Below are 27666 nucleotides of genomic sequence, written 5' to 3' on the forward strand. Positions count from 1 at the left end.
AGATGTCCCCCTTTCAGGGTAGGGGGCCTGGGGAGCTGTGTTTATGGAGAACTGGGGGACAGAGTCTTTCCTTAGGGGAACTGCCCCCACTCACTCCCTGCCCCTCGTTGTCATACCTCACACCTGGGCCGCCCCGCCTGCCATCTCACAGTCCCTGCAGAAGGTGGCAGGGTGAGGATGACTTGTAGCAGGCATCTGCTCTTTCTCAGTCTTGCCTCCATGTCTTCAAACAACCAGCGTGCCCCAGAGAAAACCGGAAAACTGGAAACCCCGATCACGGCCCTTTCTGGTCCTTGGGGAGCCATCAAAGGCTCAGGGCCGCTCCCCTGGAGAGTACCCCGTGGCGGCGCCCTCTTGAGGGCTGCATTGCTGATGCCACCGGGCGTCAGGGCCCCCCAGCCTCTCCCCAGGCCCTCTGATGCCTCCAGGCAGGTCTGATCCACGGCTAGACGCCCTGCATTTCAGGGGTGCCCATAGAACTAGAGCTGAAGAGAGTCTCAGAGTGCGGAGCTGGAGAAGATGGGCTTGGAAGCCTTCTTCTGGGGCCCGAGAAAAACTCAGGGTCTTGGCCTTGACCCGCTGCGCCTGCCTCTCTGCTCTCACGTTCCAGTGACTGTGACCCCTCCCCCCACGTACACATCCTTAAAACCGGAAGATACTGTGAGGTGACCCCACCGAGTCCCCCACCCCAGTGCCAAGGAGAGACCCTCTGAGGAAGGACAAAGAGATGTATCTTTGTATCTTTTCTTTTTGTTTGGGTGTGGACTGTTTATTCAAAGAAAAATTTGGATTTTGAATTTTTTTCAGAGGCTGAGTAAAATGGACAATCGATCTGTTCCCCTAGTGCCAGAAGCCTTGCCTCCCCAGGCAGGATTTCTGCTACGGAAACCATCTGTGGCTTGAGGGTGTTGGCACTGCAGTGGGCAGAGGACAGAGGGGGCACGGAGGCCCTGCTGAGCTGGCCTTCCAGGACAGAGGCCCCAGATCACTGTGGATCTGCTCTCGTCCTTGGCACTGGACCTCAGAGGCCAGCCACAGAGTGGCCCGGGTCGGACCCTTTCATTTTTGCAAACAACCCGGGGAGGATAGGAACCGTTATCCTCATTTTGTAGGTAGGGAAACTAAGGCCCGGGGAATTCAAGTAAAGCCCCCAAAGGTCACCAAGCTGGGGACCTGACGTCCCACCAGAGTCCAAGGGATGCTCTGTGTGGATCCTGCCCTTGCCTGGACGGTGCCAGGTGGGGGCTCTCAAACCCTCACTCGGCAGAGCCCTTCCTGGGCCTGGCTCTCAGAACGGAGACGGAGGCTCTGACCCGAGGGCCCTCTCTCTGATTTCAGTGTGTGGATAACATCCGGTGCAACGGGCTCATGATGAACGCCTTTGAGGAAAATTCCAAGGTCACGGTGCCGCAGATGATCAAGTAAGTGCCCCGAGCCCCCGCTGGTCCAGGCCGAGCTCCAGGGACCGAGGGCCACACGGTGACTGCAGGGGGCTCAGGCGAAGCTGGGTCTCATCTTTGGGGTGTTTTAGGTGTTTGTTGTGAGTTAACGTCTATTGGGTTGATGGCTTTGGCTTAGTTTTTGTAGTTGTTGGTCTTGAAAAATGTGGATTTTTGTATTAGGCTGTTTAAAATAGAACATCAGGGATGACATTTTATGCACTCTACTTTTTTAATAACTATTTTTGTTTTGTTTGGGCCAACCCGGGGAGGAGGGGTGAGGGCCCCCTTCCGAACTCAGCTCTCTGAGCCCCGCTGGGCACTGCAGCCTCCTGGCCTGCACCAGGCCCGCTTCTCCTCCAGCATCTGCGCGCCTGACCCCCTCATGGGACCCCCTGGGTGGCCTGCTGGCTCCTCAGCCTCCATCTGTTGAACCTCTGACCTCCCAGCCTGCTCGGCCCACCTGGCATATGCCAGGACCCAGCTAACCCACCCATGTTGTCCTGTGCAAAGCAAACATCGGGGACCCACTGCCTCTTTGCCACTTGAAGTGCACACTCGGGAGCTGCAGGCCGTTACGTAGCGAGGGTGTGAAAGGTCCCACCCTTCCCGTTCCAACGGTGGGCCTGACGAAGCGAGCACGCACGCCAGCAGCTGGGAGCTGGCTCAGGCAGTGTCGTGTACGCTGGGGCTTTTAAGCATCGAATGAGCTTATGAGGAGTTATATCCACCCCATCCCATGGCTACATTGTTTAACAGCCAAAGGTGCTGGAGCCCAGAAGGAAAGTCTGGACTTGGAGGCACAAGCCCTACGCCCAGCTCCTGCTCTGTGTATGACTATGGAAAAGTCACTTAACATTTCTGAGCTTGGGTTTCTCACCTGTTAGTGGGAGATGGTAATACCTACCTACCTACCTCCTGGATTTGTTTCAACAATCAATAAAGAGATCACACGTAGAATGATGGTTAAATGTATAGTGGGTACCTACTCATTTTCTGCAAAGAGTGCCTATGGAGGCAGTAAAAGGGAGCAGATGAAACCAAAATAAACTCACCCGTGAAAGAAAAAATAACATTTTAAACTATGATGGTGATAAAGGGAATGGAATATCCGGATCAAAGTGACAAGTCCAAGGACCCGTCGGCCCCCCGACTAAGCCTGGCCTCCTTGGCAGCAGTAGCCCACGGGCAACGTCCCCCTGTGAGGGTACCGGGAGCAGAGATGAGCAGACGTGGCCTCCGTCCTCAAGGAGTTCACCACTTAGTGAGAGAAAGAGACACATAGAAAAAACTCATAAAACACTAGTGGGTGCTGCAAAACAGAATTTGTGTGATGCGATGAGGGTTCAGAGAATGGGTGACTAGTTCACCTGGGAGAGCTGAGGGAGACTTTCCCAAGAAGGGACATCAGAACTGACCTCAAAGGATAAGTTAGAGTTTGCTAAACGATGGAGGGAGAAGGGCATCCAGGGAAGAGGGAAGAGCACGAGGGAAGGTGCAGAGGCAGGGAACCGCATGGTGTGTTGGGGGAATGACAAAACGTTCCATGGGGCTGCAGGTTTGGGAGAGTGGTGTGTCCTGTGGGAAATAACCTTGATGCAATTGTGGCCTCCAAGTTCACTACCAGACAAACTATCCCAAAGGTCTTGGTACAGAAAGCCTCACAGACCCAGTGAAGATGCTTAACCACACAGTCTAGTGAATGAATTTTAAACACTTAGTGATTAGCCAGGGGAAAGAGCTGGAATAGTAGATCCGTGCACGTTACATGCAGTTGCACAAGCTAGTTACACAGAGTTCATTGTCTGGCCTCTCTCCCTTGCTGATGGAGCCGCTACACGGACCAGAGTTGAAGCCTGATCAGTGCATCCAAGGGCACACACTTGCTGTGTCTGAGATGTCGGGGCAAGTGTGCCTGGCCACAGCAGCAGCTCACCCATTAGACTGAAGAAGAGCTACAGGTTTATCCGTGTTTCTGGGATAGAGGGTAGAGGGTCAGAATGGATGTTGCCAGTGGGTGACTGCTTTAAGACATGAATATTGAGGGTCCCCTGTGCCTCATGAATATTTAGTGCACACTTGGTCCTGCCACTCCTCCTAGATACATTCAGCACTTGCATACTTTACTTAGTGTATGTATGCCTGCCATGGCTCACAAGCTGTTTGCACCTTCGTCTATCCTCCTTTTTTGTTTCTCTTATTTTTTTTATAGCACAGTTGTATTTTCTCAAACAATACAGTGGGCTGGAGAGGTGGGCAGGAGTCAGAAAACAGTAGCGTGACAGGCAAGGAACTGGGTTTTCTTCTTTAGGTGTTAGGCTTGCACCCAAGGGGTACGGGCGCCCCCTGGTGGCCAGGGCTAGAGTGGCAACAGAGACCCCTGCTGGAAAAAGGCATCAGTGCTATATAGCTGGAGGGTCCGTGGCCAGGGGGACATTCCCTAGGTACGTTCCCCGTAAGCCTCTGAGTTTCTGGCACAGTTCCCATTTCAGATACCCCCACCCTGCTGTCAGACTGAATTAAATGCATCCTGATTTTCGGTTTGCAATGCAAAGAAGTGTTTAGTCCTGTGCACCCTGAGTGTTCCTGATATCCTCCCAACTCGCTACATCTGAGCCCTCTGGTGGGTGGATGCTGGTGACAGGGTTTGAGAGGAAGGCCCCAGAGAATGAAGAGTCGTCAACCACCAGCAGCCCAATGATCTGAGAAGTCTCATTCCATCTGCCCCGGGTGCGGAGGCTCTGTCCCAACATGTGGTCTCAAGGACAGGCAGATGCAAGGTGAGGCACTTCCCCTGGGTAAGGAGGAAAAGGGAAGCCTTTTCCCTTCAAGCCCGGGCCTCTCAATGCCTGGGAGACAGGAATGCTACTTGGAGATTCGTCAAGAAATATTGGAGGACCTCCCTGGCGGTCCAGTGGTTAAGACTTTGCCTTCCAGTGCAGAGGGTCCGACCAGGGTTCGATCCCTGGTCAGGGAGCTAAGATCCCACATGCCTCGTGGCCAAAACACCGAAACGTAAAACAGAAACAATAACAGTAACAAATTCAGTAAAGCCTTTAAAAATGGTCCCCATCAAAAAAAAAAGAAGAAGAAGTATTGGGCGAGCAAAGCAAGAGGCAGGGCTGAATTTACAGTCAAAAGATGCTCGTATTGTAAGGGACTGAAAACACCATCTAGCAGGGCTGGCAAATATCTAGCACGTGAGCCAGCCATTTGGATTGGAATCCAGAACCCGTGGCAGACATGGCTAATGGATCAGGGCACTCTTTGAAGCTGAGCCTGGAACAGTCGACACAGCCCCGGGCAGCTACCCCAGTCTGGCAGAACTGGGATCCAGAATGAAACCTGTTTTTATCCCTGCTGTAGTGTACCCTCCCATTTTACAGATAGGGAAACTAAGGTCCAGAATAGGTTTACAAAACATTGGAGTTGCCAGAGGCACCGTCACCAACAATGATTATGCGGTTTGCAACAGAGAAGAAGGAGGCAGGGACATCGATAGAAAAGGGAGGGCATGGGACTTCCCTGGCGGTCCAGTGGTTAAGACCCCCTGCTCCCAATGCAGGGGTTGCGGATTCAATCCTTGGTCAGGGAACTAAGATCCTACATGCCGGGTGGTGTGGCCACATAAATAAATAAACAAATAATTTTTTTAAATCCATTAACCCTTAAGAAAAGAGAGAGAGAGAAGAGAGAGAAAGAAAAGGGAGGGCTTTTCTCACCTTCTCTAACCCCTCTAGTGGCAGAAGGAGCCCAAAGAGAAGGTGCTAGAAGCACACCCTTGCCAGAGGGATCCAGTAATCCCCATTTAGGATGCTGGGCTGGGTGCTTCAGGATCCATGGTGTGTGAGGAGTTGCACTGTCCTTCTAGAAGGTGCGGCCCCTGGTGGGGATCTGGCTCGAGTTAACGGAGTCCTTTCACCCAAGGGCCGAGGGCAGTGCTCCAAGGATGGTGCCCCCGAGTCCTCCTCACCTGCACACACTTTCTCCTGCCCGTTGTCTTTCAGTTTTGCTTCTCTGCAGCTTTTCTTCTTCCTTTAAAGACTTGTAGTCACCTGGCCGGATCCCCTCTCCGTCTATTCTATGCTGCTTACGTTTTCTCTCCTAACTTTAACCTCTCCACCTTCTCTGCGTTCTGGGGGAATTTCTCAAGTTCATTTACTGTGTCACTCATTTGATTTTCTGAGTGTCTGATCTGCTATCGCCTGCATTCATTTTGTCTGATTCAACACTTTTGTCTTTCATTTCCAGGAAATCTTTCTGATCTCAGATGATTTCCTCTTCCTGGTCGCTTCTCGTGGTTCTGTTGATGCAATCTATATCCTCCTGAATCTTGGTGAAAAAACAAACCAGGTGTTTTCTAAAATGGTCTGTGTCTTGGCAGCAAAGCTACCTTAGAAGAAGTCATTTCCTCTGTATCTTCAGGATGGTCTCTTTCCCAAATGCAATGTCTTTATAGACTCTGTGCTTTTTCTAAATTTTCTTCATCCTAAAAAGAAATCCCCACTGCCTTGTTCATTGGAGGCCCTTGATGAAGCTTGTTTATCCATTAATATTGCAAACCCCAGGGACATTTCCAAAGAAAGTCCTTTAAGAACAGTGTGAAAGAGAGGATCTATCCAGTCCATTCACTTCCTCTGAGCTCTGTCTGCACTCCTAGGTGGGAGACACCCTCTAAAGAACCAGTGACTTCAGACTCTGCATTTATTTACTGCCTACTGAATGCTAAGCAATATTCTATGTCTTTAGGTCATTTATTCTATTAAAAGCCTTTTGAGGTAAGTGTTGTGGTCCAAGTGTGGGTTGGAAAAGAATTTCCAGACACAAGGCAGAATGCAAGGAAGATAGAGTTTATTAGAGAGCAGGGTGGCCGCAAGAACAGCGGGCCGACTTCCTAGTAGCCAGGGAAAGCCAACCCTGAGCGTGGGTTGCTTGCCTGTTTTTATAGCCAGGGAACCTGCGGTTATCTGCTGACTAGGCACAGTATGTATACTTTTAGTGTGCTGAGCGGGAGAAAAATGGGGCAAATATCTTTCCTTATATGGGATGGGCAAGGGACATGGTATGCTTCTTGGGAATGCTTTGGGACATTGCAATTGTTGCATTGTACAGAGTGATAGGAGTCCTGTAACTCTTTGTTCTGGCAATATTGGTCCTTTGAGTCTATCTTGTTCTTTGTCCTTAGAGCACACCACAGTAAGTCTTGTTGTTTCTGTTTTACAGATGAGGAAACTGAGTCCTAGAAAATAAGTACCTTGTCTAAGGACACACAAGACACAAGGGTCACAGGTGTCATTTGAACCCATATATTCCGATTCCAAGACTTGTGTTCTTCAAACTACACCACAGATGCTAAATCTCTTCTTGCCATGACAAGCATTATGGGCTGAATTCATATTTATTTAGATTTGTTTTCCTGTAAACTCATGACGATAAGACTCCCAAGCATGTCCTTTCAGTAATATCATGTATTTATTTGTTCATGCATATCTCCTTCTAATCATATCCCACCAGAACACAAAAAAAGTTTTAAGGCTGACTACCAAATACATGTAAAAACAACTAGAGAAAACGATCATCAGTGTGTAAAGAATAAGGGCAAACAAAAAATAAGGAAGGAAAAATAAAATGAGACCCAAATGAGGTTAACTGCACTTGCTGTGCACTGGCTATAAGTGTGCATAGACTTGACTCCAAGGCTCTCAGCAGTCAAAACAAAAAGGGAAACTCGATGACAACAATTCTCAGTGTTCAGAAAGTGAAAACCGCAGGTGCTTAAGGGAATCAGGATAGAATCCCCCTGTGAGACAATGAAACAAGCTGAGGGCCCTGTGTGGTTGCAACAACCTTCAGGATAGCAGGTTCCCATCACACCCAGGCGAGGCCATGTATGGAGGTCAAGCTCACACGTAGCTGAAAGAAAATGGACCTGCGGACGTTTAGACCCAGCTCAGACCTCAGGTCCTCAGCCCACTATGGTCTGCTTGACCACCAGACGCCTGTGCTCACGTGTTGGCAGCCTGAGAGGAATGGGACTTGTTGCCACCATATCCAATAAGGACGGTCCCAGGAAAGGACTTGGACTGCTCTGGCTAGGATCAGATTCCCACCCTATGCAAAAATCACTTTGGCCATCGGTGAAGGACTTTGATAGCTCTAATCCAGGATGCCTGCCCTGCCCTCGGGGTTTCACTTTCAGTCCAGCTGATGTACCGCAGGCTACATTAATTGACCCTAATGCTTTATGAAGCAGCTGAGGTGAGCTCGCGGAGGAGGTGACCTTCCCCTACAAAGACTAAGATGATTGAATAAACTACTAAGAAGTCTGCCCCACCTTGGCACAGGGGCCGGAGGTTCATAATGAATGACCATCGCAATGCCATCCTTTGTAGCTCGTCATAGCTAAGGGAGGAGGGATGTCAGCAGATAGCTGGCAGCAGGAGCAGCTAGTAACAAAAATACCTGGGACTTTTAGACTTAGGAAAAGAATTAGACCCTCGGCGATTGAATTAAGCTATTTGTCGTATCCACTGACACTTGCTCATGTACTTGTGTTTTTTGTTTATTTGTTTCTTGACTGCATTGGGTCTCTGTTGCTGCATGTGTGCTTTCTCTCATTGCAGCAAGCAGGGGCTACTCTTCATTGAAGTGTGCAGGCTTCTCATTGCAGTGGCTTCTCTTGTTGCAGAGCACGGGCTCTAGGCACACAGGCTTCAGTAGTTGCAGCACATGGGCTCAGTAGTTGTGGTTCGTGGGCTTAGTTGCTCCACAGCATGTGGGGTCTTCCCGGACCAGGAATCTAACCCAAGTCCCCTGCATTTGCAGGCAGAATTCTTAACCACTGCGCCACCAGGGAAGTCCCTCATGTAGTTTTTAATTTTGGATTGTGAGCTCATTTTCAATGGGGGGTTTATCTGTGAATGTCTTATAGAGCCTGGTTGACAGATGCCATTCCAGAAAAGTCTTGCATTTGTTTCCACCAGTTGCCCCAGGAGCATTACATTCTGTGATCACACTTATACTCTTCGGGCTTCCCAAACCACAAAGGTAGTACGTATTTGTCTTCCAAAACCACTGGGAGGGCAAATAATACATTCTCAAAGATGCTTGGTACTCCCCTCTACGCTGCCCCCACAGCCTGTGCTAAAACAGAATACTTGCAATCTCCCTTTCCTGGTGGGTAGATTCTTCTCGGCCACCTTCCACTGAGCCTATAACCCTTCATGGGTCCCAGGTTTATGTGGGGTCTCACTCCAACTCCCTCCACCCGCAGGCCCAGGCCTGGTCTCCTGCTCTTGGTTTTCCAAGAGCAGCAGATGCCCTGAAGGTAGCTGAAGTGTCAGCTGGTTTCCACATTTTTCTTCATTTTTGGCCCCTGGAAATTTCCCTGATATCTTTTTCCCCCAGTTGTTGTTTTTTTTATTGAGATATAATTCATGTAACGTAAAACTCACCATTTGAAAGTGTACAATTCAGTGGATTTTAGTGTATTCACTGTGCTGTGCAACCATCACCACTGCCTAATTCCAGAATATTTCCATCACCCCAGAAAGAAACCCCATGCATGTTAGCAGTTACTTCCCATTCCCCCGTATTTCTGCCCCCTGATAACCACCAGTTGACTCTCTGTGTCTATAGATTTGGCTACTCTGGACATTTCATAAAAATGAAATCCTACCATGTGTGGACTTTGATGACTGGGTTCTTTCACTTAGCATGTTTTCAAGAGTCATTCATGTTGTAGCATATACCCACGTTTCATTCCTGTTTATGGCTGAATAGTATTTCATTGTAAGGACAGATCACATTCTCATCAGTCAATCGACATTTGGGTTGTTTCCACATTTTGGCAATTATGAATAATGCTGCTCTGAATATTTGTGTCCATGTTTTAGTGTGAATAGATTTTCTTCATAGCTTGTGAACTCGGCAGCATGTTATTTTTAAGTTTGTTATATTTCATCCAGTATTTCTAGGAGTTTTATAATGTCAGGTCTTCGGGGATTATTGGGAAAAAGAAGTTGCAGGCCATTTTTCCCCAACATCAGTCTTCCAAAGCTTCCCTTGTTCCTATCCTAAGCCACCCCATCCTTCATCAGCCCCTGCATCCTTGGCTGTTGGACCGTTGGGGAGACAGTGATGGGTGGGCCGTGGTCCAGCCCTCAGGAAGCTCGCAGGCTGATCGAGGAGAAAGCCATGCACTCAGACACCTTCAGACCCAAGTCCCTTCTCTGTCCTTCCTCCCTCCTCAGGTCCGACGCCTCCTTATATTGTGATGACGTGGACATTCGCTTCAGCAAAACCATGAACTCCTGCAAAGTGCTGCAGATCCGGTACGCCAGCGTGAAGCGGCTGCTGGAGAGGCTGACGGACCTGCGCTTCCTCAGCATCGACTTCCTCAACACCTTCCTGCACTCCTACCGTGTCTTCACCACCGCCGTCGTGGTCCTGGACAAGCTCATCACCATCTACAGGAAGCCCATCAGTGCCATCCCTGCCAGGTGGGCACGTCTCCTCCTCCTCCCGGGCCGGCCCACAGACCTCCCAGGACCGGGAGGGAAACCGAGCTCAGCAGCAGGCTGGAACCTGAGCTGGGGGGGATGTGGGGCACCTCCGCCCCGGGAACCAAGCCCGCCCTCTGCGAAGAGGTGGGGGAGGGCTGGCCTCCCTGATGCTCCTGCTCACACCTAGCTTTCTCCACCTCCCCCCGGGCTCCTGGGGTGTGGTAGAATTTGAGGGGGGGGTCACCTCCTTGAAGCATAGGGCCTGCCGCCTCCACAGGACAGTGTTTCCCCACCTTCCCCATTTAAGAAAGGAAAAAAAAAGAGGAAGGGCAGAGTTACAGGATGAAGTGGGGAAGGGTGGAAGGAAAGAGACAGAGACAGAATCTTATCCCTCTTCTGCTTAGACCACATCCTGCGCTGAAGAAAAGAGGGAGCCCCTTTCTGCACACTTGGGGTGGTTCTACCTGTGGAGGCCCAGCCACCTTAGCCTTGGCTTCAAGGCCATCTTTTCCATCCGCGTCATCACAGCTCAGCCCTGTAGGGGGTCAGCTGGGACCCAGAAAGGTCAAGAGACTTGCCCTGGGGCTCCTGGAAGTCTGTAGCAAAGTGGGGTCTTGAACTCAGGGCCCTGGTCTCACTGAGCCCACGCGGCCACCCCTGTCTGAGTCTGGGTGACAGGCAGGGTGGAAGCGGCCCCTACATTCCTTTCCTACCTGTCCACCTCACGTCCCTGCTTTAACAGGCCTTCAGCTGCCTACCCCCAGTCCGGCCAAGCTTTGAGGGGCCTGGGCGGGGGGAGGGTGGTTTCACTGTGAACCCGGGGTCCCTGCCTGGTTAGAAGTCTAAGGGCAGGCACATCTCCCATGACAGCTGAGGCCCAAGCCCAGCCCAGTGCGCCAGCCTCAGAACTTCAACATTTACCAGTCCAGCTGCTGGGGGCCCAGAAGCTTAGTGAACAAAGACCTGTACCCCCATCTCACCAAACGGTTACCCAGCCGAGGGTGGCACCAACGCGGCACCAGGAGAGCAGGTCAAACCCAGCAAGGCCCTGCCCACAGCCCAGCATGAGATGCGTGAGGAAGGTAGTTTCAGTCTTCACCCAGCAGAGGGGAAAGTGAGGCACAGAGGGATGAAGGACCTGCCTGAGGCTACCCAGCAGTAGGTCAAGTTCAGGGATGCTGATGGACCTTACTGCTCCAGGAAGGACCTGCCGGGAAATGGGGGGGGGCGGGGCAACAGGTGCTTTCCTTTTCTACCTGGACCTCTGCCATGGACTCTGCACTGAGCCTCAGAGCCCCCACTGAGTCCTCCCCCAACCCCCAGCTGAGACTGGGGCCCGGGCCTCGGCTCTAGGGCTGCCTGGAGCAGAGCTTCTGAGTCACAGCAACTCCCAGGGCTGCCAGGAGGCCGGGCTGCTCCCAAATGGGAGCCCAGGATACAAGGGGGGGTGGGGTCAGGGAGGCCTGGAGACTCTAGCCTTCCCCCCATCCAATCCCCATCTCTGCTGCCAGAGCAGGCCAGCTGTCCAGAGTACACCCCAACCCTCTCCCAGCTCCATCCTGTCCCCCTCCCTGCCAGCACTCCCAGTTCACCTGCTGAACCACAACAGGCAGCTTCCCAGGGCTCTAAGAGAGCAGGAGAAACTGCCCCATCCAGGATGGAGTCACAACGTAAAACCAATCAAGAGCATTCTTGAGGGGTTGCCCCCCAGCCCCTGGGAACCCCCTGGGATTCCACCCAGCAGGCAGAGCCTGTAGTGGAGAGAGGCGGGTTCAGATCTCAGCTCCCAGCCCTACCACCTTGGCCAAATCCCTTCACCTCTGAGCCTCAGCTTCCTGTCTGTGAAATGGGAATAAGAACATCTTCATTCTGGGGCAGCGGTGAAGACTGAGATATGAGGGCTGTCCCGGGCCGAACACATTCCATGCACGCGAGCTGCTTTTTGTGTTATCGTGTACGTATCACCCGTTCCCGACCTGGCCCTGAGCTGTGGGCTCTGCCTGCAGACGGTAGGAGCGTGGCCAGGGCTGCTGGGAGACCCCGCTGTCAGCCTCCCGCCCCCACGTTTACACCTGAGCCCAATCAAGTGCCCGGGTGGGATGGAAAGAGCACTGGGCGTAGAGTCAGGAGGCATCAAACGAGCCCGTTCCCGTCTCTGAGCCCCAGGTCCCTCCTCCATAAACTCTCTGGACGTGGGTGAAGATGAGGTCCACGTGTAGGAGACGCCGGGCCCACGCGGGGGATGGAGAGAGGCTTCTCAGAAGCCTGCAGGGCGGGAGGACCCACCGCATCACGGGTCAGCTGCCACTGCTGACCAGAGGGAGGCGAGGAGGGAGCCTCAGGCAGACCCACGGCGCCACCAAAGCCCCCGTCCCCTCCCAAAGCAGGACACTTGGGCCTATAGACAGCTGGCCACAGGCCATTTAACCACACAGCCCCTTTGGCGTGGCCTTCTCTCAAACCTGCCCACGCAGAGGACCAGCCGGGGGTCGTGGAGCAGGAGGATGAGGGAGCCGTTGCTGCCCCGCGGAGTGTCCCCCCGAGACCGGGGACCCCCAGGCCTGGGCCGGCAGTCAGGCCTACACCGACTGTTTTCATCCCCTCCCCGGCCCTCCCCGCAGGTCACTGGAGCTCTTGTTCGCCAGCGGCCAGAACAACAAGCTCCTGTACGGCGACCCCCCCAAGTCCCCACGCGCCACCCGCAAGTTCTCCTCGCCGCCACCCCTGTCCATCACCAAGACGTCGTCCCCGAGCCGCCGGCGGAAGCTCTCCCTAAACATCCCCATCATCACGGGTGGCAAGGCCCTGGACCTGGCCGCCCTGAGCTGCAACTCCAACGGCTACACCAGCATGTACTCGGCCATGTCGCCCTTCAGCAAGGCCACGCTGGACACCAGCAAGCTCTACGTGTCCAGCAGCTTCGCCAACAAGATTCCAGATGAGGGCGATGCAAGCACTGAGAAGGCTGAAGAACCCTCAGCTCTCAGCAAGCAGAGTGAGTGGGTGCCAGGGTGGAGCTGCCCCCTTGGCTCACAGGTCCACTGAGGCTCCCACCGGGCAGGGGTGGGGGTGGCTGGGGGGGTCTCAGCCAGGTGACAGTGGCCGCGCACAGCCCAGGCGGGGGAGAGGCAGGCAGAGATGCTCAGGAAGTCGGATGAATGTCGCTCCCGCTGCCCTGAGAACAGCTTCCTCCTGTGTCCGTCTCTGCAGTGGACATATCCTGGGCCAGGCCCCGGTCAGGGCCTGGGAGAGAAGAGGGCATCAGACGGGGCTCCTGCCCCCCAGGATTCACAGTGTGGCTGAGGAGCAGGACCAGACACGGAGACATGGGCGCCTGATGCATGTGTGTTAGAGGGATGCTCGAGGGGCACCGAGGATGGCATAGGGACGCCGTCAGGAGAGTCCACGAAGGCTTCCTGGAGGACCCATCAGATCTAGATTTGTCACCAGGAGGAAGGGAGAACATTCTAGATAAAGGACATGGAGTGGGCCAGACTGAGGAGCAAGGAAAAGCATTGTGTGTTCAGGGAACAGGGTGAGCTCAGCACACCTGGAATGCTGGGTGTGGGGCAGTGGCTGGAGGAGACACCGGGCAGGCGGGGCCCTCCCTGCTCTCAGAATTCCCATCTTTTGAGAGCGGCGTCTGTTTGGAGGGTTGTCTGGCTCTGTCTTAGGTTAGGTCAGCCGTGGGTGACACCAGCCTTGGCTTGGTTAGCGCACATGTGCATGGACACACACACACGTGCACGCACACGTGCACACACGTACACGCATGCGCACACGCATACCCACGTGCGCGCACGCACGCACACACACGCACGCACACACACACGCACACACTACCCTGGGCTGGACGGAAGCCCCAGGCTTCGAGGAGGACGCCTTTGAAAACAATTTTAAGGTGGTTGGAATTTCTCCCTCTGAAATGAGAAGAGGGAAGTCGGAGGGACCGCCAGCAGAGGGCACAGCCAGGGAAGGGTAAAGCCCCCAGGAGCCTCAAGTACCAAATGACATTTACTGTGCTGCGTACAGTAAACAGGGGACATGCACAGCTGAAAGTCAGTAGCCAAGGCAGCAGCTGACCACAGAGCCCCAGATGCCGTCCTGCAGCAGCAAAGGACGGAATTCCTGGCAGGGCAGCAGTGAGGGGCACAGAATTCCATCTGCCGTAACCTGCAGTGAGTCCAGGCCTGGAGTGTGATAAAATGTGATGCAAGACAGTCCTGAGAAGCCGTCTCATGCTGGGCTTCTTGACCGGGGGGCCCTGAACCTGTCTAATTGTGCACCAGCTTGTGTGTGTGTGTGTGTGTGTGTGTGTGTGTGTGTGTGTGCACACGCGCGCGCGTGCACCTGCGCACATATGGACATTCTTTTCTAAAGAAAAGATCTATAGCTTTCTTTGCATTCTCACAAAAGTCAGGTGTAACTCCACTTACTTTGTAGTTGGGGAAACCGAGGACAAAGAGGTGAAGAGTTTTTGACCAAGATCTCACCATGCCAGAGCTGGACTTTCCCCAAAGTGTGTAAACCATGAGTCTCCCAAGATTTAGGGGGACTGCCCAAACCAGGACACTTTGGATAGTGACCAGGGGCATGGGACGACAGGTATAAAACAGGACATTCCTGGGCGAACTGGGGCAGACGGTTACCCTAAGATGCTTCACACACACACCAAAAAAGCGGGGGTGGGGTGGTACCTTGCTATTCAAAGTGTGGTCCGCGGACCAGCCTCTCCTGGGCATCACCTGGGAGCTTGTTAGAAATACAGACTCTCGGGCCCCACCCAGACCTCTGAACCAGAATCTGCATTCTAACAAGATTCCCAGGTGTGCCCGCTAAGCTTTGAGGAGCTCTGGCAGAGCAAAAACCACCTTGGAGATTGACAAGGCCCATCTGCGAGTAAAAGATCTCATGGGGCCCGTGGCAAAGAAAGCTGTTAGACTTTCTCCAACATCCAATAGGTATATCCCAAACTTACTCCATTTTGCTTCGTTAAATTCTAGACCTGAGTTTAAAAATCAGTGACTAGGGACTTCCCTGGCACTCCAGTGGTTAAGACTCCACACTTTCAGTGCAGGGGATGCAGGTTCGATTCCTGGTTGGGGACCTAGAATCCCTCATGCTGTGTGGCGCGGCCAAAAATTGAAATTTTTTTTTTAAAAATCAACGACTATTTGAGAAACGTCAAATTGTTTCCTTCTTTTCTCCCAGGCTCGGAAGTCTCCATGAGGGAAGAATCAGACAACGATCAAAACCAGAGTGACGACGGTGAGACTGAGACATCGCCCACCAAGTCTCCAACAACACCCAAATCAGTCAAGAGCAAAAATTCCTCAGGTACACAAGGCACCGACCCGAAACTACAAATCGATTCCAGAGGATGTGTGGAATCCAGGCAGGGAGAGGGCGGCAGGTCAGCCTGGGGAAAGGCCGGTGGGGGTCATGCCTTCCGTTGTACGAGTGACTCCTAAGTGCAGGAACTCAACTGCACTTCACAGCCTCAGGGGCGACGGCGGGGCTGCAACACTGGCTGGGAAATCCTGCTCTTCAGCTCAGCAGAATCACTCCCCTGACCTCAGACAGGACCGTGTGCCTAACCCACCCAATGCAGGAGGGCAGGAAGACCCAGCATCTGGCTTCATTTGTGCAAGATCCAGGTTCTGAAGGTGTTTGCTGAGCTGCTGCTACATGTCCAGCTCTTTAATCATCTGACACCTTGCGGCAGGGCCAGGTCACGCCTGTTTTCCATCTAAGGGAAAAGTCTCCGAGAGGTTGTGGCGATGCCCACCTAAGTCTCAGACTCATGACCCTGGAGGGTTCTCGAGGAGTAGCCTGGGTCTCTGGTTCCCATACAGCACCTTCCCACACACGGGGTCCCTGAGGTACCCAGAGGTGAGGCACAAGCTCATGGGAGCCCCTGTTCCCACATACAAAGGCGCAGCTTGAACCCCGAGCTCCCCAGGCCCTCCGAGGAGACCCAGTAAGTCACAGGGTCACCCACCTGCACAGGGAAGCTGCCCAGACATGCTGCAGGCCTGCCACAGCCTCTCAGATACACGGAAGCAGATCTCACAGATGGCCAAATTGCAGAAATCAGCTTTGAGTTTTAAGATCAATCATTTGCTCCTCCCTGCATAGGTGCTGTTGCTTTATCCTAAGAGTGGATCACTCTCCAGAGATTTCCAAGACGAAGCTAAAGGTTTCTGGAGTGAGATTCTACTACCATTACTGCTAAAAAATGATTATTATTAATTGCATTGATATTCTGTGGCATATATAGTGAGTTGGCCAAAAAGTTCGTCTGGGTTTTTCCGATACAGCTTTTCACACAATATCTAAGTACGTTCATCTGTGTTAACTCCTTTCATCTTTGCACCCACCTTTTGAAGCAGGTATTAATATCCGTATTATCCGGAGATTACCTAGACTCAGAGAGGTTAGGTAATTTACCCCAGGCCACACACCTAGTGGGGGCAGGAGGACTCTGAGTGCAGGGCTCTTTCCACCCTACCATGCCAGAGAGTCTGTCAGTATGAGTTACCCACGTCAGACATTGGACAGGTTGTGTTCATTCCAAATAGACTGAAAGGGTGAGAAAACTCATGATGCTGGCCTCAAGCAGGCCTGTGCCCCGTTGGGCCTGAGAGGTAAAGGGTTTGGACTGCAGAGAGATGAAAGGGGCGGAGGGTTGGTGGGACCTTCTCATGTCAGCAGGAGAAGCAGAGAGGGGCAGGGGCTTTCCCTACCCCGAGGCAGCCCTGGGGTGACATGGCACGGCATGGGTATGTCCCTTCCCAGGGACCACAGCAGGGCAACAGACCCCATCGCCACCGCCTGACAAGCCCTGGGTGCAGGGTGCCCAGCCTGCCTGTCTCAGGATGCCTGGTTTCCTGAGCCGAGGGCTGGACCAGGAAAGGCTGAGGAGGGGTTCCTTGCTCTCCACAGAGTTCCCGCTCTTCTCCTACAATAATGGAGTTGTGATGACCTCCTGTCGCGAGCTGGACAGCAACCGCAGCGCCCTATCGGCAGCCTCTGCCTTTGCCATAGCAACCGCGGGCGCCAATGAGGGCACCCCAAACAAGGAGAAGTACCGCAGGATGTCCTTGGCCAGCGCAGGTATGGGGGATTGCTCAGGCCGGTGATGACAGCTATGGCCCCAGGGGCTCGTCCTCCTCCAGAGGTGGAGTGCCTGCCGCCCCAGGCCTGGGCCCGTGCTCGGCCTCCTGCCTGGAGGCCCCTTCCTCCCTAGCCACCCCCTGTGCTACTTGGCAAACCTGTGCTTGGAGTCAAGCCCACTGCCCACAGGAAGCTCGGTTACCCCCACCGCCTCCCACTTCCACGGCGTTGATCCTGCGGAGAAGGGGCCCCGGAGAGCTCTAACCTCGTGTGGCCCTGTCTGGAGGGCTGCCAGACTCCTCCAGCAGCCCCTGAAAGATGCTGAGGTCCGGGAGAGGTGGGTGTGTATGGACTGTGTCCACAAAGAAGTCATGACATCCCCTCTCGCTGGTCAGAACCCGGGCTGGTTGTCAGATATTTTCTCATTCCCTGCCCGCAGCCCACCCGCCAGCAGCCAGGCAGGGCAGCCCAGCTTCCCCAGATCTTGGGTCTGAAGCCAGACTAGAGCCCAGCGCTGTTTCTTATCCTCACATCCCCTGTCTCCCCTCTGCCACGTGTGCCACCAGGCTTTCCCCCCGACCAGAGGAACGGAGACAAGGAGTTTGTGATCCGCAGAGCGGCCACCAATCGTGTTCTAAACGTGCTCCGCCACTGGGTCTCCAAGCACTCGCAGGTAGGTGGGACCCCCACCCCGGACGGGCAGCTGCGGACCCGAGGCCACTGACCCCAGAAACCCGCCGCCCTGATGTTGGTAGGAGGGTCTGCTCAGATCCCCTCCAAGGGGACCTAGGACATTCCAGGGGACAAGGGGCCTCTGCTCTCCACCTCTGTCTACAGCAGGGGTACCTCCTAGGGCCTGGCCTCAGGGTGTAGTGCTCAAGGGATGGTCCTTGATCTTGCCCAGTGCTTCTTGCCTCCGGGTCTGGAGCCTCCACGGGCGCTCAGCCAGGCAGCCAGGGAAAGAGGGGGATGAGGCGGGCAGCCTGCCACGGGCAGGCGTCGAACCTGCAGCCTCCTCCTCTGGCTGGGCCGGGACCACCGCCGGGCAGCTGGAATAGGAGCCAGAGCCTCGCTCCCATCTTCCCCGCAGGACTTTGAGACCAACGACGAGCTCAAATGCAAGGTCATCAGCTTCCTGGAGGAGGTCATGCACGACCCGGAGCTTCTGACGCAGGAGCGGAAGGCTGCGGCCAACATCATCAGGTAAGGGCTGAGGACGGCCTGCTGGACAGGGGCCCTGCCCTCCGCCTCTGGGCAGCTGCCCAGCAGCAGGGAGGTGAGGGGGGCCCATCCCAGGCTGCGGGACCGCCTCAGGCAGGTGTGCTGGGAGGGTCTCGGGGCAGCCAGGCTCTGGAGTGGGCTGTCCCTGTGTCTTCTCCCCACTGCTGCCCCCGTCGGAGCGCGAGACCCTTGAGACAGGAAGGGTGCCTGCGTCTGCATCCACACCCACTGCTAACACCTGTCTGGGCCACGCCGTCCTGTGTGGTAGCTGCTAGCGACATGTGGATGTTAAATCTTAATTAATTAAAATTAAATAAAATTAAAAATTCAGTTCCAGGATTTCCCTGGTTGTCCAGTGTTAGGGCTTCCCGCTTCCACTTCAGGGGGTGCGGGTTCCATCCCTGGTCAGGGAAGATCCCACATGCCGCCCTGCCAAAAAATATATATATATATCATTATAAAAAATAAATAAATAAAATTCAGTTCCTCAGTCACACGGGCCACAGGTGGCTGGCGCCCCTACACTGGGCAGCATAGAGAACATGCCCGACGCTTTGGAGGGTCCTGTTGAACAGCACTGGCGAGCCCCTGTTCCTAGGTGCTCAAGGAATGACTGTTGAATTGAGTTAAACTGTCCCCAAACCTGTCCTTTTTCCTCCTGTGGCCCGTGTGACTGCCTCCCCTCGTGGAGATCAGAGCTCAGGCGACCCCACGTCCAAGCCCTGCTGACCCAGACAGTGACTGGCTGTGTGACCTTGGGCAAGCCCCTTCTCTGAACCTCATTTTTCTCCTCTGTAAAATGGGTGAACAACACCCACTTCCAGGGCTGCAGTGAGGCTGCAGTGAGATCACGCCGGCGCCTCTGCAGGTCTCTCGAGGGTGTTGGGTGCAGGCCCTGGTCCACCCACTGCTCCCATCCTACTGACTCAGGCTGCCCTCCGGCCCTGCCCAGGTGCACGGGCTCGGGGTCAGGCCTCACCTCCTCACTTCTTGCCCAGCTCCAGCTGCCCCTCCCCAGCCCGCGGTCATGGCCTCTGACCCAGACTCGCAGCCACTTTCCTGCTGCCAATCCAGTCTCCAGTCTCCAGTCTTCCTCCAGCCGGACCATCCACTTTGCCTTCCTGAGCCCCATGCTGCAGACCCATCGTCCCCGCAGGCTCAGTGTCCCAGAATCTCTTCCAGACGTCCCTGCCTTTGGTACCCGCCCCCTGAACACACACATACACACAAGCGCACACACACACACAGAGTCAGCCACCAGGTCCCCCAGGCCCCTCCTCCTGGTCCCCGGGAGGCCTGCAGGGCTGTGCTGGGACCCTGAGCCTATTGGCCAAAGTCATCCTCTGTCAGGGAGCTTGTTCTGGCTGCTGCCGGGGTGCAGGGAACGAGCCAGCTGTGCAGTTAGGCAGCCCTGGTGTGGACTGTGAGTCTGCAGAGGAGATTCCTCTGAGCCACTGCTTCCTTGGAGGGAGAGCCCCAGTGGCTTGACCAGGGCCTGTGGCCCCCTGACCGCTCCCCCTGCCCTGGCTCAGCTCTCAGGTCCATCCCCGGGATTCACGATCGCTGTCGGAGCAAGGGTGCAGCACTTTGGCCTGACTCCGAGGGTCCACCCTCATTCCCCACCACTGCTCGGGACCCACTCCATTCTACTCAGCCGCCTGTCAACCGTGTCCCACCCCTGGACCTTTGGCCCCAGCCCTGCTGCCTCCCACCATCCTCTGACCCTCCTGTTTGGAAAGCTTCCCAGCCCTTCCTGGCCTCTCTGATCCTCCAGGCCTGAAGCTCCTTCCTCTCCTTCACCCCATCATCCCACAGGCCTGCAGGAGCACTGGCCACGTGCCCAGCCCTGTGCTGGGTACCGGAACCTCAGGGACAAATCGGACATTACCGTGCCCTCAGGGGCTCCTGGCAGGTCTAGCAGGGGGGAGATGGGCACACCCACAGCCATTCCAACATGGGGAGACTGGGGCTGAGACCACAGGAGGCTCAGGGGCTGAGGGAGCCCCAGGAGGGGAGCTCACCCAGCCCGGAGGGTCAGGGAGCTGAATCCTGAGGACGGCCCATCAAGATAGACCTAGAGATTGTCATACTGAGTGAAGTAAGTCATACAGAGAAAGAGAAATATCATATGATATCCCTTTATGCAGAATCTAAAAAGAAAAGATACAAATGAACTTGTTTACAAAACAGAAACAAACTCACAGACTTAGAGAACAAACTAAGTTACTGTGGGGTTATGGCTAGGGCGGGGGGGGGGGTGGGTGGGCGGGGGGGACCGGGGGGAGGGGGAGAGGAGAGATAGTTAGGGAGTTTGGGATTGACATGTACACACTACTATATATAACATGGATAACCAACAAGGACCTACTGTGCAGCACAGGGAACTCTGCTCAATGTTCTGTGGCAGCCTGGATGGGAGGGGAGTCTGGGGGAGAATGTATGGCTGAGTTGCTTTGCTGTGTACCTGAAACTAGCACAACATTGTTGATCGGCTATACTCCAATATAAAATTAAAGTTTAGAAAAAAAAGTCAGTGACAAGAAAGGGGAAAGGGGGTTCCCGGCACAGGAAATGGCAGAGCACAGACAGAGAGGCGGAGGGTGTCAGGAGCGTGGGCGCCTGCACGTGGGGGCGGGGAGAGGGCTGCCCCAGAGGCGAGGTGGAGGGACCCACTGTACAGGGCTCTTCGTGCTTTCTTGTCCCCTAGGACTCTGACCCAGGACGACCCGGGTGACAACCAGATCACGCTGGAGGAGGTCACGCAGATGGTGAGCCGGGTCTGCCCTCTCGCTTGCTGGCCGAGTCTGTCCTTCCCTGGCCTCGGCTCCCAGGATCCCCAACCCCATGACCCCCTGATGGAGCTCAGGCACCCTCTGCATTCGTTTCCTAGAGCTGCCCTAACAAAGTACCCCAGACCAGATGCCTTAAAACAACAGAATTTTATTCCCTCATAGTTCTGGAGGCCAGAAGTCTGAAATTAGGGTGTTGCCAGGGCCATTTCCATCCGTATGTCCTAGGGGAGGAAACTTCTGGGCCTCTTCCGGTGTCCAGCAGCCCTGGGCCTTCCTCGGCTTGTGGCGGTGAATCTCCAGTCTCTGCCTCCATCATCACATGGCCGTCTTCTCCCTGGGTGTCCCTGCATCCTCTTCCCTCTATGTATCTGTCCCCATGTCCAAACTTCCCCATCTTCTAGATACCAGTCATATTGCATGAAGCGCCCTCTAATGCCCTCATCTTACCTGAGTACATCTGTAAAGACCTTATTTCCAAATAAGTTCCCAGGTACCAGGGTTTAGGACTTCAGCATATCTTTTGAGGTGGGGGGTGGGATTCAACCCATAGCACCACCACCTCCATTTCCTTCATCCTCTGTCTCCCATCCCTCCCCTGACCCTTCCGTTCTCTCTGCTCACACTGTCCCTGGAGGGAAGAGGGTGAGAGGTCAGGCCCACAGTGGATGGGCTGCCCCTGTGCACTGGCACTGTGCTAGCAGCTTAAAGACTCTCATCAGCGGTGCTGCAAGTTTATATCCGTATCCCCATCTTCCAGAGGAGGCAGCTGAGGCGGGGGGAGGGGGAGCGACCCACCCCAGAGCCCCGGGCCCCTGCCATCCATCCCTGCAGCCGAGGAAGCTCCAGGCCAGCTGCGACCTCCCCGGAGGTGGAGATGGCGCCGGCCCCTCAGCCCCCTGCCGTCTCACTTCTCAAACTGGCCGAGTGACGTCCAGTCTGTTCCACGTCACCAGTGGGAGGCCTTGGGCGTCTGGGTTCTGAGCCCACTGCTCCCCTCCCATCTCCCCTGCTGGCTCCTGGAGCTGGTCCTCCCGGCCCGGGAGCTGGGCGAGGCCATCCGTGCAGCCGCTGACACCTGCCTGCCCCGCAGCCCCCGAGAGCAGCCCTGCTGGGCGGACGCCCCGGGAACCCACACGTGCCCCCCGGCAGGGAAGCTCAGGGCAGCAGCCGCACCCAGCTCTTGTTTCCCAACAGGGGCCCGACCGGCGTGTTTACCCCTCGAGAGCCGAGGGCTCCTTGTTCCTTCGTGAAGAGCTGAGGCTCTTCCAGAACAAAGCACTGCCCGCCAAGCTGCCCCTGGCCCTGACTGGTTCCCAGGCCCAGAGGGCCTGCAAGGGGCACATCCTGTGTGGTGGAGGCCCCCGGGCCTCACCAGAGAGCAGAGGGCTTCTTGCTGTGATGGCTTTCGCAAGCCTCTTCTGCCAGGCTCAGCCCCTCTCGGGGGCCACGCCAGGAGGGAGCAGGGGGAGCCACCCCTCCTCCTTGCCCAGCACTCGCCCTTCCAGGCCTCTCAGCCGCTCGATGCCCCGGGCCACGGGGCCATCTGCCACCCTGGCTTGCAAGCTGCTCTCCAGCAGGCCAGGGCCCTTGGTCCTGACAGGAGTGGCCTGAGGTGCCCGCCTGCCGCCCCTGCTTTAGAGGCTGGGGGCTCCTCCCCACGAGGGTCCTGACCCTGCAACACAGCGTCCCAGGTGGCACCTGCTGCTCTCGTCCCCACGTCCCCAGTGCCTTCCTGAGGACTTGTCACCTCCTGATGGCATCATGCCCCCCACACCCAGGCTCCTGCATCTGGGCTTCTGCACAGCCCAGTCCTGGCCCCGGGCAGCTCTGTCAGGGGGAAGTGCGTGGACGCCCCACCCACACACACCCCCCACACACGCACATACCACATACACACACCACGTGGAGTCTTTCCCGCACTCTGTCCCTGCTCTGGTCCTGTGGCTGGAACTCCTGAAGCCAAGGACTGCGTTTTCTGGTCTTTCTCTCTCCAGTGTCTCACAGGGACCTGGCAGGGCAGCCCTAGATGCCTGTCTGCTGAGAAGTGGGGAAGAGAGATGCCATCCAGGAGGGGTGGCTTGTTCCCTTGATTCGGGGTTGCCCCCACTTTCCCTGTGATCCGTGCAGCTTCCAGGGGCTGGCTGGGCCCTCTGGGCAGGGTAGCTGGCCCCTCTCCTCCCACGCAGCCCAGTGGGCCCCAAGGTGGGGAGCAGGGGCATCCTTGTTCCCGACTCTGCTCCCAAGACTCTCCTCCCAGCTGTCCCCTCCCCCTATTTTCTCCAGGTCCCTCCAGCCCCTCCTGGATCCAGCAGACTTTCCAGAGGCCTTTGTGCCCTGGGCCTCCTTTCGTCTCCTCCCTGCCGTGGGGACATTGGTCCCCAAGCCAGTGCCTCCTGAGGATTTCCCCTGGTCAGGGAGCTCAGGTAGTGGTCACCTTTAAAGGTGGTGTCCATGGTGGCCCTGAGGGCAGGGACATGGTACCCAGGACTAAGGCAGACAGAGGTCTTCAGGGCACAGGACAGGGGCACTGTCCCAGGAGGTCATCACACCTGTGAGTCCTTCTCTGCTAATGAAGTTTCAAAGGAAATTTTAGGGGGAGTTCCCTGGACTACACACTTTCACTGCCAAGGGCCCAGGTTCAGTCCCTAGTCGGGGAACTACGATCCCACCAGCCGCACACTGCACGGCAAGACCAGAAAACTGGGAAATTTTATGGGGTCAGTTGTGGACCCAGACAGGACCCGAAGGGAGAGACAGATCACAGATGGCCTGGGCTCCCGTCCCAGCCGGCCTGTTTCTGGTTGAGTGCCTTGGGCTGCTCATTAACCTCTCGATGCCTTTGTTGTCTCATCCATGCCCTGGGAGCAAGCAGTTACCAGACGAGCAGCACTGAAGCACAGCACAGCCCCTACCCCCCCCCCCCATGCATACAGGGCACAACAGACAGTGGCTCCCAACTCCCTCCTTCCCCTGCCCTCATCTCCCCTCCGCCAGTCTGCCAGGATGGCCTCCCCAGTCATACCCCACCCACCCACTCACCAGAATCGAGGTGGAGATTCCCTCCAAGAAGGGGCCAAAAAGCCAGAAGGTGTCCCTCGTGGGCCTAACTGGGACCTTGCTCCTCTCAGGCTGAAGGCGTGAAGGCCGAGCCCTTTGAAAACCACTCAGCCCTGGAGATCGCGGAGCAGCTGACCCTGCTGGACCACCTTGTCTTCAAGAAGATCCCTTATGAGTGAGTGGGTGTGGGTGCCAGAGCCCCCTCCTTCCTCCTCAGGCACCATCTTTGGCTGCATCCCCATCCCTGAAGCATGCGCAGTGGCTCTCCAGAGCTGCATGGATCGATTCTCCACCGCTTGAAACAAAAATGCATGTTCCAGCAGGGGTGAGGGGAGATCCCTGTCCCCTTTCCCGTCCCCACGTTCCCTCCTTACCTACCAACCACATGCCCGTGCACACACATGCTTTTCCAGAAGCATCTCTAACTCGGCGCTCCTTTCCCGGAGGTCTAGAAAAGGAGTGCGTTCACATATGTGCACATGCGTACATGTGAGCAGATGGGCACACACGCATGGGTGTGTGTGTGTATGCATGTGCAGGAGTGGCCTCTGGGGACAGCTCTGGACTTTAGAGAAGCCCCAAGGTTACCTGCTGTGGCCTGTAGTCAGTCACCCCCAGGTGTTCATCGTAACTGTACCACCTACATAATTTTGTACCACCCTGTCTTCCCTAACGATACACCAAAATGGTATCTGAAAACACCATTTCTAATAAGTGCACAGTATTCCCCGGCAGTGCATTAAGCCATGGGCTTGTTTCCAGTTTTCACTCTTATATTTAAAGCCTGGGTAAACCTCCTTGTAACTAAATATGTCTCTGAATTTCTGACGATTGTGCTAGAATAGTTTCCTGAGATTGGAATCACCGGTTCTGAGGTTATGACTCGTTGGAGGACTTTTGATCTCTGCTTTCCAGAAAGGTAGCCCCCCCACCTGGCACATGCAAAGGCCCCCACCGACTGGGATGCTGCCCCACCTAGACAGAGAGTGTCGGCACTTCTAGAAACCTGACACATCTTCTGGGTGTAGAGACAGTAGTTGTTCTTTTTGGTTTTTTTGGCTGTGCTGCGCGGCCTGCGGAACTTCCCCAACCAGGGATCGAACCCGCGCCCCCTGGAGTGGAAGCTCCGCGTCTTAACCACTGGACCGCCGGGGACGTCCTGACAGTAGTTATTCTTCACAGAAGTTGTTGCTCCCTCCTGCCGTGGAACTCTGTCCGGGTCACTCTCACAGTCACTGTCAAATAAGGAGCTTCTCCTGGAGGGCTGGATGGTCTGTGGTCCCACGAGCTCACCATTTCCAGAACACTCTTGGCTTGGCTTTCATACCCCTTTATCGTTCCATCTGGCCTTTTTTTCGTGGCCTTCTGTCCTCCCTGTTCTACAGACCAGCTTCTGCAAGGTGGCTTTAAAATGGGAGTTCTCCCTGTCAGAAATAAGACCAAAACAAGACCTGACGTGCCTACTGCATCGTATCTCATTTCAGCCTCACGATAACTCTGTAAGAAAAGCATTGTCATCATTCTCATTTCACAGATGAGGAAACTGAGGACCCAAGATATCCAGGGTTTACCCAAAGCCACACAGCTGGTACGAGGCAGAGCTAGACCTGACCCCAGGGTCCCTTCCTCTCTAGGACTCTGCAGAAAGTTACTCCCCAGAAATGACAACTTCAAAAAGCAGAGAACTCAAAGCAAAGAAATCAGCAAGGCAAACCTAACCACACCCACCCTGGGTTTCTCCCTTACTTCCTACAGAGAATTCTTTGGACAAGGATGGATGAAACTGGAAAAGAATGAAAGGACCCCTTATATCATGAAAACCACTAAGCATTTCAATGATGTGAGTATGGGGGTGGGGGACGGGGGAGGTGACTTTCTCTGCAGATTTCTCTTTGGTGGGACCCTCAGAACAGGCAGAACACCTGGCTAGAATCAGATCACCTGTGTCCTCTCCAGCCCTGAGATTCATATGCATGGTAATTTCATTTAAAGCTCACACCCATCCTAAAAGATGGGAGCTGTTAACACACTTTAGATATAAAGAAGCTGAGACTCTGAAGGGCAGATGCCCGAGGTCTCCTGACCAGTGTCTGGTAGCTTGTGGCCTTCCTCTGTTGCACAGCCTAAGTCAGGAGGAAAAAAGTCTCTCCTGGCAACTTCCCCACATTTGCCCACGCTCCAACCCCTGCAACACAGGGCCCCATCCACTCCCAGCCTTGTGACAGCCTTGAGGGCATTTGCAATCAGCATCTTCATTCCTTTGAGTTTAATCATCAACATAAGAGCTTTTGATGGCTGAAAGTGGGAGCACATGATTCCACTTGTCCTGACTGCCTGGTCAAGGTCACATCATGTCAACCACAGCCAGGGGCGGACCCTTATCCTGGGAGGGTCCTCGGCAGCCTGGAGGAAACAAGGAAGACCCAGGTATTACAGCTCAGGGGAGGAGCCCTGTAGTGAACACGGCCACAGCATGGAGACTGGCACGTGTAGCAGGAGAGAGGAAGTGATGGAGTGGGCAAGGCTGCAGGAAACACACACAAGGCCTGAGTCTGAGCACACCTGACCCACAACACCAACCACAGCACCAGGCAGCAAAAAAAGTCCCTCTCCAGGGACTTCCCTGATAGTTCAGTGGTTAAAACTTCATGCTTCCAATGTAGGGGGCATGGGTTCAATCCCTGGTCAGGGAACTAAGATCCCACATGCTGCACGGCACGGCTAAAACATTAAAAAAAAAAGTCTTTCTCCCTACTCCCACCACCTCCCCCAATGTGTGCCCAAGACTCACATAAGTAAAAAGTGAAAATATGAAGTGAGCATTTATTGAATGTTGACCATGTGCCAGGCACTGTGTTAAGGGTTTCATATGCATCATCTCATTTAATCCTGTTATTCTCATTTTTATTTTATTCTCTATCACGGGTGAAGAGACTGAGGCTCAAGGAGGTTAAATTTCATCCCCAGTCATCAGCAGGAGAGCCTGCTTTGAACCCACACAGTCTACCTCCGAAGGGCCGCCCTTATCACTACCTGGACGACCTGGCATTTGGTCATCTCTGTTAAAATCCACATTTTTTTTTTTCAGGTACACAGAATGTGTGCCTCTTTGATGGTGATAATCATGGCCTGAAACTCTGTTTCTTCATGTCTCCCTGACACAGGGTTTGGTTTGGTTTTGTCTTTGCTGTTTCCCAGTCCTGTTGTCTTATTGATTGGTACTGGCTAGGATCTCCAGTATCAGAGCTAGAACTAGGGTGAGTTGAGCGAGGTGCTCAGGGGGCAAAATTTAAGGAACTATTCATAGCCCTCAGGTGCATGCACTTGCATCCTGGGTACCCCTAGACCTGGCGCTCTATGACAGTGTTCAACAGAAATGGTGAAAGTGAATCTTGTTCCTGGTTTTACAGCGAATGCTTCTCATATTTCCCCATTTAGAATAATGTTTGTTTCTTTATCAAGTTAAAGAAATTCTTTTTCTTATTTCTTGTTTGCTAACAATGGTTTTTACCGTAAATGAATACTGCATTTTATCAC

At 54.5% G+C, this 27666-nt stretch overlaps 1 protein-coding gene across 1 annotated transcript in view; it reads left to right on the top strand.

Annotated features, from left to right (window-relative positions):
* RASGRF1 (Ras protein specific guanine nucleotide releasing factor 1) overlaps nt 1-27666 on the top strand; it is a 113428-nt gene that overhangs the window by 68480 nt on the left and 17282 nt on the right. Inside the window, exons 13-22 of the mRNA XM_057723121.1 lie at nt 1339-1421; nt 9692-9940; nt 12565-12938; nt 15155-15280; nt 16889-17059; nt 17626-17732; nt 18150-18262; nt 20988-21048; nt 24201-24304; nt 25885-25969. Of these exons, the coding sequence (XP_057579104.1) occupies nt 1339-1421; nt 9692-9940; nt 12565-12938; nt 15155-15280; nt 16889-17059; nt 17626-17732; nt 18150-18262; nt 20988-21048; nt 24201-24304; nt 25885-25969 (1473 nt within the window). The remainder of the gene's footprint in view (nt 1-1338; nt 1422-9691; nt 9941-12564; nt 12939-15154; nt 15281-16888; nt 17060-17625; nt 17733-18149; nt 18263-20987; nt 21049-24200; nt 24305-25884; nt 25970-27666) is intronic.

This window comes from Hippopotamus amphibius, chromosome 2 (assembly GCF_030028045.1).
Source record: "Hippopotamus amphibius kiboko isolate mHipAmp2 chromosome 2, mHipAmp2.hap2, whole genome shotgun sequence".
NCBI classification, from domain to species: domain Eukaryota; kingdom Metazoa; phylum Chordata; class Mammalia; order Artiodactyla; family Hippopotamidae; genus Hippopotamus; species Hippopotamus amphibius.